The following is a 12,806-nucleotide window of genomic DNA, read 5'->3' as shown; positions in this document are numbered from 1 at the left end:
TTTGTGCATTCACAGTTATGTGCTTACATTTAGTAAGCTCTCAGGCATTATATGTTTTTCAGAGATAAAAGACATTCTCTGTCCTTATTACTAGAGGAAAAAGGAATTTGTCAGACCATTGTTGATTGTGTCTCATGGGAGCACTGTTTTTTTTTTCCACTAATTTTAGATAAGGGAAAAGGCTGTATAGGCCAGTAATTTTCTTAGTCTTTTAGCAGACTTCAACAAGCTGAACCTTCCTGTGTTTGTATAGGTGTGGTGGAAAAGTACCAGGAGAATGCTTCTTCAAACTCTTCTTGCTGCTTATTGCTCTTCTAAAGTGGTTGGCAAATTCTCTCCTGAGGAGAAGGAAATGTTTTACGAATAGAACAATACAGAAAATAAATTCAGAAACAAATTAATGTGTCTGGTTTTCCACAGAGACATTCCTGTATGTCCATCCGTCACTTTATTAAAAAAAAAAAGAAAAAGAAAAAAAAGAGCTTAGTGCACCCTGTGTTATGCACAGTATTTTGTAGATACAGAAGTGTGCACAGACTTGTGGATGCAAGTAAAGATTCTTGATTCAGAATGTTCCTGTCTGTGCAGGATCTTGAGGTACGTAATACAACACAACTTGCGTATCTGTGCACAGAAGCAAAAATGTTGTGATAAGACCGTAGTCTTGGAAAGAATGGTCATGTTCCTCCATCTTAATGTTCCATTTATTCTAATCGTCATGACTTTGTGAGTCAAAATACAGTCTTCTAAAAGAACTTCAATACATATTTACATTGTATACTGTAGCTGTTACAGTGGATGAGTTAAATAGTGGAAGTGATTTGTAGAGTCATACTGTTAAAGCCTCTGCATTTTTGAATAGCATAACTTCTGCTGCATTAAGATGTGAAGACTGTTAATATGCTATTTTGTAGTACTTTGCAGTGCACATTATTACTGGGTTGTGCACAACTCTGGTCAGTCTGAATCTTACTTGACCGTCTTGTTGAACTCTTATCCTTTCCAGTATGCTGACTGGATCCCAGCTTGTCTGTATCTGGAATATTCTGAGATTGTCAGTCTGCAGCAATACCCAGGCTAGAAGATTTGTAACACATCATTGCAGTCCCAGGGTTTGCAATCTTGCAGTGTGGATATGAGTTATTGGCAGACATGCTGCTGAAATTAGATCTAATCCATGACAGAGTTGCACAGCTGAAGTGCACTCACTTTATTCTTTTTGGTGTATTTGTTTTTGATAAATAGAACTCTTTAGCTATTCACGCATGGAGGATGAAACTGAACTGGGTTTCTGTTTGTAGTGCTCTTTACTGAGTGAACAACTGTTGTTTACTCTACATCCCAGTTTCAGACTTTTCTGACTTCAAATACTAACACTTCCTTTAAAAACAACCATGCGTACTGGTGGGTTGATAGGCTGTGTGTTTACTTTGTAATTTTTTGGTTCTCTGTACTTTAGTAAGGCCTTCTGTGTTAAACTTCCTATGGAAACCAACTGTGCTTTGATTTTAGTATGATGTCAATTTATTTTTCTTCTTGGTTTTCTTCTTGCGCACTGAAGTCATTCCTGAGAAATGAAACAGGATTTAGTCCTACAATTTTTTTTGAACTTCTTTCTGTCCATCTTTTTTCTTTTTCTTCCTTTTATCTTTTTTTGATTGTAGCCCCCTGAAGTCGTGTTCTGTAGTGCTTTTCAGACAAGGAAAATGTTCATTTATTTTGGAAGAATTAATTTTAATTTCTAAAACATTAAAATTGCTTTGCAGCCTAATAGGGTAAAGACCAGCTTGTTGATTGCGCCCTTGCTCTCCTACTGTCATTCCTGCACATGGTATGTTGTATGGATGGCATCCTGCGGTATCCGGTTGGTTACTTGGTTTGTTTGTTTGTTTTAATTCAGACTTTATCTGTAATAAATGTCTCTTACCTTTAAAAAAAAAAAAAAAAGTCAAAAAGTGCAAAAAGTGAAACCAGAACACTAATAAATGATGCTATTATTTTATTATCTTTTCAGATGATTGCAAAGGGAAAAAATGCTTCTGAGCTGTTTCCTGCTGTTGTGAAGAATGTTGCCAGTAAAAATATTGAGGTATTCCTACAGCTTATTAAAAACATTGTTAGAGAAGATCAGTGCATAAATGAAAATTTTATCTAATTGTATCAGACTTCAGCATAAATTGTAAATTATTTCTAGCACTTTTTTTTTACTAGAATTGCTATTTTTAAAAAAAAATCCCTACAAATATAGTGTTAAAGAAAAAGTCCTGTGTATAGATTAAAGGAAGCCCATTGAATGATTTTTTTGGGAGGAGAGAGACAACTATTGATGATTTACATTATAAAAAATAATCAAAACCACATGAAACATGCTCGAAAGGGTTGATACGAGAAAGCTTATGGAAGCATGTGGTTGCAATTAACTGCTGAGGACATAATCTCTTCGAATTGAGGGTGATTTGTGCTACAATGCATTTGAGAGCATCAAATACAGATTAACAGTGAGAGAAGAGTGGAGTAAAAAACTTTCACTGAGCCTAGACCTATACTATACTAACAGAAATGAAGTACCCAAGCATTAGGATTGCAAAGGAAGATCACTTTAACTCAAGTCTGTTAAGAAGTGTATGATTAGACAGTAGTTGCTGATGAAGTGTGTTAAGAATAATGATTTGTTCCACGACACTTAAGTATTGGTTCTTTTGGTAACTTAATTTGAAAGAGTTATTTTAGTGCTCTTCTTATTTATGTGAATGTCTGTGATCTAGGAAGATTACAAAACAGAAGCTTTCAAATCTCAGAAAATCTTGGAAATTTGTCAGAGGGGGAAGTAGGTCCCGTCTTGAGTGAAGAAACTTACTGTTGTGCGTTTTAACATCAAATCTTTGTGTTTGGTGTATGCTTTAACAGACATGGAGGCTTTAAAGCAAGACTATGCATGCATTTTAGGACTTGCCTTTATTCATTTGCTTTATATGAATAATTATGTAGAGTATTATATGAAAAATGACAGACTGAAGAAAGTTTAAATGTCATGTAGGAGAAGCTGGAGAGGAAGTTGGGTCAGAATCATCAGTGGTAGGAGTTAATTTCTTGAGACAGGAATGAATTTCTTTGATTTACACTTAATTATTTAATTTAAAAAAAAATAATTATAAGGATACTTAATAGCTTTATCAGGACTTCGATAAATAAAAGCAATAGCAGAAGTAAAAGGTTTATTTGTTTGTTTACTATCAATTCTATCATTGCAGTTATTTGTCTACCTTTTCCCCGGAATCAAGTGGTAAATGCACAATGTTTCTTGATTTTGTATCTTTTCTTGCTTTCCTTTTAGGGGAGGATGTGAGGGAAAATATCTTGGACAAAAACTTTCACTTAAATTTTTATCTAGGATTTTTGAAAACTGCATTTGCTTCCAACTAAGGCTTGTTTACATCCACAAACTTTCTACGTCTCTTGAGGGGATCTAAAACAATCTCTGCATTAGGAAGTTGTACGGCCAGGCATTTTATAAAAAAAAAAAAAAAAGTAACTATTACTCAGGTATACTCAGTACCAGTGCTATGCATACCAAGTCAGCTCTAGTTCAGAGGTTCCAAAATTGTAATTGACTTGACGAATTAAATTTGGATGAAAACTGTATGTGTCAATTAGCAGTTTCAGACTGCATAATGACCAATGAAGTCTGTTTTGGGGCAGTAGAGCAAACATGTAACAGTATCATCCTGTGTAGTAACAATTATCTAATAATTTTGGGAAAATAAAGTGGTTTGAAGTGCTGTTAATAGAATGCATGCTGTAGTTCGTCCCTTCTTTTCTGGAAATATGTATTCCATACATAACATCTGCTATAAGTTAAAAGATGCTTTTTCCAAGGCTTGTGCCACTGCTGACTAGATTTCCTGCTGTGATCTCTTCAGAAACCGCTATCTCACTGCGGGTACAGCAAGTACTGCGGTATAGCAAGTCACAGATACTTGTTTTCTTCCTTATTTTACACTGATGATTAGTAAAATTCTAGTCAGTGTAATTTGATTTTAAAGAAATTTTGGTTATTTAAATATTACTTCAGAAGTTCTTTTTTTTTCTTTTTTCTTTTTTTTCCAAAAGCCTGTATTTGGCTAATGCCAAATACTGTGCTCTGGAAGACAAGGAGGGCTATGCTTGCAAAGGTGATAAAAGTTGCTTTGAATGGCTAGAGCTTGAGTTGCTACTCCAATAGAGGCAATACTGCATAGCTCCAGGCTCCAAGGTATAATAGTATTGAGGCTGAGAATGTATTCCTGATAGTGCATATGTACACACGTACAGGTATATTTTGTGTGTGTATAGATACATGCAATACAGGTACATACTGCAGCTGCCACATAAGTTGACTGAGAACTTGTATGAATGCAACCACTAGGCAGTTCAAGAGGAAGTTCTTGAGGGAATAGGTTTGTACATACATGGAGGGTGAATCAATCTAACTGGGTCTCCTCGGTAGCTGGCCCATAGATGCCAATCTTTTCAATTAATGGCAGCTAGACAAAGGGCCTTGAGTCTGCAGAGCTACTTCTGTGGCTGCTACAGGGTGCTCTGCACGTACATGCTCCATATGTCCACCCGTAGCTACCACCCTGTAGTTTTGCCCGATGGACAACTGTTTGCTTGTATACAAACACATGACCCTGGATAGGATAACCCCAGTCTCTTATAGTTTTCTCTTTAGGGAGAAACATAAATAGTGTGTTTCTCTCCCTAAAGCCTCCAGGTTTTTCTGGAAGCTGGACAGAACTCTTCTGGTCCACTCTCTTCCCAGCTTTTTCTGGGATGTCTCTTTTCTGTACCTGTATTCTTACCTCTGCTTGCCATGCACTTCACCTACTTGCTGACACTTTGTTTCACTCACTCTCCAGTTGCTCATGGGCTCTCTAACCTGTGGTGATGGCACTCATGCCCTCACTTGTTCTTGTCACTTATGGGGCTCCCGTGTCCTGAGATCTCGCTCAACATGATGTTTTTTGTTGTTGGTACCCAAGGTCAAATGGCCCATGCTCTGATTGCTGTCATGTATTGTGTATTCAATGTGAAGCTGTACGTACTTCACAGAACATAATTCAAAAAGGACTTCTTATAAGACTATATGACAGAATGCTGATCAGGTGCAGGGCACAGAGGATCATAGAATCATTAAGGTTGGAAAAGACCACTAAGATCATTGAGTCTAACCTTCAATGCATCACCATCATATCCACTTAACCACATCTCTCACTGCCTTTTCTTAAAAACCTCCAGGGACAGTGATTCCACCATGCAGCCTGTTCCAATGCCTTGCCACTCCTTCACAGAATAAACTTTTCCTAATATCCTACTTGAACCTCCTGTGGTGTGACTTAAGGCTATTACCTCTCATCTTATCTAGGTTAGTAGTTACCTGGGAAAAGGGGCTTACCCCCACCTCACTATAGAGGCAGAGAACCATAACATCTTTCCTTAGCCTTCTCTTCTTCATACTGTAAAACCCCAGATCCTTCAGCCATTTCTTTTAAGTCTTGTATTTCAGACCCTTCACAGCTTTGTTGCCTTTCTCTGACCATGCTGCAGGGCCTCAATGTCTGTCATGTAGTTAGGGGGGCCAAAATTGAAAGCAGTGCTCTTAAGTGCATCCTCAGGGGGACTGTCACCTCTCTGCTCCTGCTGGCAACACTATTTCTGACACAAGCCAGGATGCAGTTGGGCTTTGACCACCTGGGCATGCTACTGGGTTGTGTTCAGCTGAACATCAACCAACACTCCTGGGTCCATTTCTTTCACTGTCTTTCAGCCGCTCTGCCCCAAGTCTGTCGTGTTGCCTGGGGTTGTTGTGGTCAAAGTGGAGGCCCTGGAACTTATCTTGTTAAAGATCGTATCAGGCCATAGAGACTGATGGCCTCAGCCCATCAGTCTGGCCTGCCCGCATCCCTCCATATGGCTTTACAATCCTCAGGCAGATTGACACTTGCTTCAACTTGGTGTTGTGTGGGAACTTAACTGGGAGTGCACTCAATTTCCTCATCCAGATCACAGTAAAAATATGAAACTGAACTGGCCTCAATACTGACCTCTGAGGAGCACATGGCTGGCTGGTTGCCAGCTGGATTCAACTTCATTCACCATCTCTCTCTGAGCCCAATCATGCAGCCATTCCTTTTTACCTCTTATCTCTCTGTTTTTACCTACTGACTCTGCTCCAAATTATATTACGATCCCTTCATTTCCATGTCTTTGGTTCTTTCCTAGAACATCCCGTAAGTCCTAAAATACTCTGCCTCTTCACATAATGCATCCCATACTCTTAGGCCGCAGTACCAAATGAAAGGTACTCAGATATTTACTCTTGATGTGTTTCACACCTGGTCCCTGGGGCTGAGAAGATCCTTTGAGGACCCAAAAGGGTATCCCTTCTTTGGAGCCGTAAATTTGAGTTCTCTTTTGCTACTTGGAGAAGTGTTGATGGTTCTTGTCGTGGATCCAGTCTAGGTCAGGTTATTATTCTGCTGCTTCTCACTGCATTGTCTCTCTATTCTCCTTTGTATGTGTGAAGATAACATTTTATCACATAAATACTATTCTTTTTTTGTATTAGTGTTTTTGTGATTATTATATTTGAAATCAAATAATTATATAATTCACATTTTCTCTGTGCAGTGGTCAAAGTTCCACTATTTGCTGGTGAAAAACATTTGTGTGGCAGGAGACTTAAACAGAAAAGAGATCAGGCATTTAGAAAAGACAGGTATCTGACTAACCTTTGTAAATAATTAAATTGACGAATTTAGGTCACTGTAACTAGACTGAGCTAACCACTTCAGTGTTTCAGATGACTTTTCATGATTCAGTTTTTACTCTGAAATTCCTAGAAATTACTTGGAATGAATTCAGTCAGATTGAATGGGGCTCTGAGCAACCTGATCTAGCTAGTTGTCCCTGTTCATTGCAAGGAAGTTGGACTAAATGACCTTTAAATGTCCTGTCCAACTCAGATGATTCTATGATTCTGTGATCTTGATAGTATTTTCTGAAACAATTTTTGTCATTTTTCCCCCCAGCTTTAACCCTGTCAGAAATTTGTCTGTACAGATTGCTACAACGCAGTAGCATAAAGTATATCAGCTTTTCATGAGTGCTTTTCCTGACTAGAAAAGGCTGCTTGTTTTTTCTTATTTTTCTTTAAACCTGTGCCGAGTGCTCTGGTACAAGAAAGTAGAGATGAAGACGCAGTAAAACATACTCATTTGTCTTAAGGGAAGCAAAGGGCATCTTATTGTTTTACAGAAGTGCCTTGTGATTTTGTTTTTGTAAGTACATACTGACCTTAACTTGATTATGTGCATCATGGCGCGTGTTGTAAGGATGCAAGAAGTGACCTAATAAACAATTGGTGGTATAGAACAAAAATAAATCTTGATCAATACCTCACGGAGTTTGATGTGTTTTTATTGATAAACGAATTAAACAAATCTGCCTATATTCCTCAAGGCTAATGTGCCCATGTTATGATTAGTTTCATAGAAAGGAGCATTTTAACATTGAGTGAAGGTAAGTGATAGAAGAACAGTGTAGTCACGAAGCTGTAAGGGCTACCATTTCTAGTCAGAGTGGATTCAGGGAAAGGAGGCTATCTTTGCACACCTGCAGTCATTCAGTGCATAGGCCTCTTCTGATCGATGTTGACTGCAGTTTGTCTGTAGCAGAACTGCAAATAATACAGTGTGGTGCAACCTTCTGTGATTTAATATTCTGGTTTTTTTTGCCAGAACTGGCAGAAAGATGCATCTTCTGATAGCAACAGTAATTATAGCACAGCTGTAGTTGAGTGTCTTGAGGAGTTTTCTATTAGAAGCCCCAAGAGTTAGTTAAGTTGTCCAATGTAAAAAATATTATCCCCGCTTCCTTGTCTTATAGTGGCTATGAGGGGGTAAAGTGAATTAAATTGAATATCTGCTTCCCCCAAAGTTACACTGAGATTTTCTTACTCTTTGAACATTATGTCCCTTGTAATATACTTACATTGGCCACATCCTTTGAATGTTTTGAACCATGCAAAGGGGGATCTAATAATGCCTTTTGCTTTTGTCCAAGACATAGTCAGAAGTGCTTTTTTAATTAAACTATATAATCTACCACTGTTCAGCTTGAAGTTATATTCTATTCCAAATGTGTAAAGTGATTGATTTTGAGTTTTAAATGTAAATGTAAAATGTGTCTGTTTAAACTGTGGTTACCACTGATTTCACCCAATCTGTTTTCCCTAAGAATGTATTAGCAGTTCTCATATGGTCAGTTGCCATATGGTAGGTTCTTATGTTACTGAAGTCTTTATAAACGTGTTAGTAATATAAAACAATACTTTGTATTGTTAGTTTTGATCTGAGTATTTTAAATTAAGTAATATTGCAGCACCTCAAGGAACGTCTATTAAAGGGATTACATTAAGTCATAGGACATCTGAGAAGCATGTGGGTATTCCAGTGATGCTATTAACTCTTCCTTCAAAAAATAAAGTGTTTATGTAATTGTGCAATCTAGGGCTTAGTTTTGCAGAATTCCACAACTGACTTGTAATAATGTTCTTTGTGTTTTTGTTTTCAGATAAAAAAGCTTGTGTATGTTTATCTGATGCGATATGCAGAAGAACAGCAAGATTTGGCATTGTTGTCCATCAGTACTTTTCAGCGTGCTTTGAAAGTGAGTGACTATGAAATAGTATTTTATGAAGAATTCTGAGCTGCCATCGCAAAAAGATCTTAAATATGATCAGGTTCTTTGATTCTAATTAACTTAAATATACTTAACCAGATTCAGATGTGTAATTGACAGGGTTTTTTTATGCTGCTTCAAACTTCTTCAAGTGTTAAGCATCTAAGTCTGCATGAAGTGCCATTACCTTTCTAAAGAAAAGAAGCTGATTGATGCTATCACATTCACACAGACAACATTTATCTTGTCTTTCTTCTTTCCTAGTTATGTATGTGACAAGACCTTATTATAACTGAAGCCTCCTGTTTCTTTTAGCTTATGTGAAAGGCGTGTATATACAAGAGAGAAGCATAACGTAACATAGTGTTTACATTACAGTATGCAATATGTTGCATGTGCTTCTTTTAATATAAAGTGTTGAAAAACTTTTTGCACTGGTTTGCTTCTGATTTGTGTGACAACATGGTATTGGATTAGAGAGCAGAAGTCAGGATTGCCCTTAAAGTATGACTTCTGAAGTTTAGAAAGGTCTCTTAAATCTGTACCAATGAATTTGGCCAGAATTTATGATTGGAAGATGTTGAGGTTTTTTCCCTTGCATTCTTCTACTAAAGCTATTCTAGATTTATTCTGTGTATTCAAACCCATGATTAATGGAGTAGGTTTTCATAACTGTTCTTCAAAGTACAGTTACTTTGCGGTATTTTTGTATCTCCAACCTAACCTTAGCATTATAAAGAAAGACGTATCCTGGAAGGAAAGAAGAAAAGGTAGAAAACGAAGGAGGTTTCAAAACATTTGGCTTTCAGATTTTACACATTCTTGAGAATATCGATTTTCTTACTGGCTTTGTATTATATCTCCCAGTTAGGAATAAAAGTGAGTATATACTTAGGAAGAACTTGAGTGGAAGTGTCACAGCTAAGAACCACATTTAAATTTGCTAGAAGTTATGTTTCAGTAATATCTGAATTGTTTTCGAAATATCTGAATTCCAGATCATTAAAGAATATGCTTGTCTTTTATAATGGAAAGTAAATAATGATGCTACATTTTTTTTTTTTTCCATTAAAAGTTTATTGCTTGAAGTTTGGCACATTTACTTGCTGGTGTGTCTTTAATTTGTAGGTCTGAGTTATGGTGTGATAAATTTGGGTGATTTAATCTTGTAACGGCTTGTGTTGGAAGGGACCTCAAAGATCACCTGCTTCCAACCTGCCCTGCTACAGTCAGCGTTGCTGACCATGATCCCAAGCACTAGATCAGGCTGCCCAGGGTTCCACAACCCTGGGGTTGAACACCTCTAGGGGTGAGACATGCACAGCCTCTCTGGGCAGCCTGTTCCAGTACTTAACAACACTCAAAGTTTCCCCTTTAATTTAATTTAAATCTCCTTCTTCTAGTTGGAAACCATTCCCCCTTGTCCCCTTAATATGCTGTTACTAGGGTAAGCACTCCAGAGGATTTAATGTATGCTTCTTATCTTATTTTTCCCTTTCTCTCCCATTTTTTTAGGATCCTAATCAGCTAATCCGTGCAAGTGCTCTCAGAGTTTTATCTAGTATCCGTGTGCCAATTATTGTTCCTATTATGATGCTTGCTATTAAAGAAGCGTCTTCTGATTTATCTCCTTATGTGAGGAAAAATGCGGCCCATGCAATCCAAAAACTGTACAGGTGAGTTATTCCGAGAAATACTGAAAAACGTTTTAAAGATCATTATGGATGCTGGTTAGTAAAACTGTTGTGGATGTTGTGTGTGTCCCAGATGTATATCAGATCTGTTTTTTTAGAAGTATAAAATAGACATAGATTCAATAACTTAGCTGTTTTGATTGGAATTTAGACACCTTTGAATTTTTTTTCCCTAATTGCTACAGCAAAGGTTTTCATATTCTCAATTTTAACTATATACATACCAATAGTGTATCTACTGTTTGCTGATCCTTGGAAAGACACAGGGGACCATGAGAATTTTTTAAATCACTTTTATGTATTTAAAATGTCTTCATAAAAATTTGAAAATAAAATTATGTTTTATTTTAATATGCTTTTTTTTTTTTACTTGGGGATGAGCTTTATATTTCTTTCTCCATTATTTTCTATGGTATATTCTTGTATAAGTTCAAAGTGTTTTTGATTAAAGAGAGTTTTGATATATTTACAACAAACACAAGTATGGTATGTGTAGTAACACAATGCTGAATAGTTTTTTGCTTCATGCAGTAACATGGTAAGTATGAAAATATATAAAAGAGAAACCGATGCAGTATTTTCTGTTTTTTAATTAGCCTGTTACTGTAATCAATGTAGCAATGAATGCAGATATGTTTTTAGCATTTGTATCTTTCATCTTGAAGTCATTCACTTTGGTTTGCAATGCAGATGACAAAAGAATGCTTCCTAATAGAAATTCTATCTCTACAAATCCATTTCTTCCCTCTTCAGAAATCCTTCTTATGGAAGAGCTCTTACAAAGAAGAAGATAGTGGCTTACTCATCTGCGGGCAATAATATTTGTATCTTTCATATACAGATGATGAGTGTAACTTCTGGGCTATAATGCTGATGGCTTTTTTCATGACAGCCTTGTGAAAAGCTTGGGCTGGGTTCCCTCTCTGCGGTCTTTTTTACAGTGAGTGCTCTCATCTGATGGCCTTGGGAGTAGTTGGGTCAGGATGTTACCTATTTCAGTCACCAGCTGTCTATCCACCTCTCTGTGAACGTGCAGACATGTCAGTTGTCACTTAAAGTAGCAAAAGGATTTTTCGGGTCCCTACTGTTCAAGTCATGTTCTTTCTGTTATCAGAAAGGGCCTGTATATTATGAAGTTTCAGACAGTTGTAGCTGCACAGTCCACCTTACCTGCAGTAGAATAAGCTTCAGTGTTACTTGTGAGCAGATCAGAAACTAGCAGTTGAGTGCCTGGTAAAGCCTTTGTCCCACAACATTCTTCTTTCCAAATTGAAAAGATATGGATTTGACGGGTAAACTTTAGATGGATGGAGAACTGGCTGCAGGATTGAATCCAGAGAATAGTGGCCAATGGCTCTGTGGCTGAGTGGACACAAGTGGTGTCTCCCAGGGGCCAGTGCTGGGGCTGATTCTCTTTAATATTTTCATCAATATGTGCATACATTAGTACAGATTAGGGGATGACCTTGTGGAGAATTGCTCCAAGGAGAAGAACCTGAGGTCCTGGTGAACAACAGGTTGGCCATGAACCAGCAGTGTGCCCTATTGGCCAAGAAGGCTAATCATGTCCAGGGGTGCCTTAAAAAAAGTGGCCAGTGGGTTGAGGGAGGTGATCTATCCCCTCTACTCTGCCATGGTGAGGCCACATTTAGTGTGTCCAGTTCTGGGATCCCCTGTTCAGAAAAGCTGGGGATCTCCTAGGAAAAGTCCATCTGAGAGCAACAAAGATGACCGAGGACCTGGAGCATGTCCTTTGGGAGGAAAGGCTGAGTAACCTGGATCTGTTCAGCCTGGGGAAAAGAAGACTGAAGGGTGTTCTGATTAATGTTTATAAACGTCCACATGGAGATGGGAGGCAAATGGATGAGGCCAGGCTCTTCTTGGTGGTGTTTAGTGATAGGGCAGAGGATAATGGCCTAGAACTTGAACATAGGAAATTCCATACTAATGTGTGGAAAAACTGCTTAATTGTATGGTTGACAGAGCACCAGAACAGATTGCTCAGAGAGGCTGTAAAGTCTTCTTCTATAGAGATATTCAAGACCTGTCTGGATGCCTACCTGTGATATCTGTTTTAGGGTACTTGCATTAGCAGGACGTTTGGACTCGATGATCGTTTGAGATCCCTTCCAACACCTGCAATTCTGTGATTCTATTATCAGTGACATCGATAGTGGGGTCAAGTGCACCAGTTTGCAGATGTCAGCTGTGGTGTGTGGTTGACATGCCTGAGGAATGGGATGCCATCCAGGGGAACTGAGACAAGTTTGATCAGTGGGCCTAAAATAACCTCGTGAGGTTCAATAAATCCAAATGCACCTAGTTTGAGGCAAACTCCACTACCAATACAAGCTGGGGGATTAAATGATTGGGCCTGCTGAAAAAGACCTG

The 12,806-nt window shown here is 37.9% G+C and overlaps 1 protein-coding gene across 2 annotated transcripts in view; it reads left to right on the top strand.

Annotated features, from left to right (window-relative positions):
- The window catches only part of AP3B1 (adaptor related protein complex 3 subunit beta 1), a 159,899-nt gene that overhangs the window by 25,094 nt on the left and 121,999 nt on the right, over positions 1-12,806 (top strand). For both annotated transcript variants that reach the window (XM_042825768.1, XM_042825767.1), the window contains 3 exons: positions 2,015-2,089; positions 8,614-8,709; positions 10,237-10,397. In XM_042825768.1, the coding sequence (XP_042681702.1) occupies positions 2,015-2,089; positions 8,614-8,709; positions 10,237-10,397 (332 nt within the window). The remainder of the gene's footprint in view (positions 1-2,014; positions 2,090-8,613; positions 8,710-10,236; positions 10,398-12,806) is intronic.

Source organism: Centrocercus urophasianus, unplaced genomic scaffold, assembly GCF_019232065.1.
Source record: "Centrocercus urophasianus isolate 14NV4802_14NV808 unplaced genomic scaffold, USGS_Curo_1.0 seq_25, whole genome shotgun sequence".
NCBI lineage: Eukaryota > Metazoa > Chordata > Aves > Galliformes > Phasianidae > Centrocercus > Centrocercus urophasianus.
This window is presented reverse-complemented; position numbering and strand designations above follow the sequence as displayed.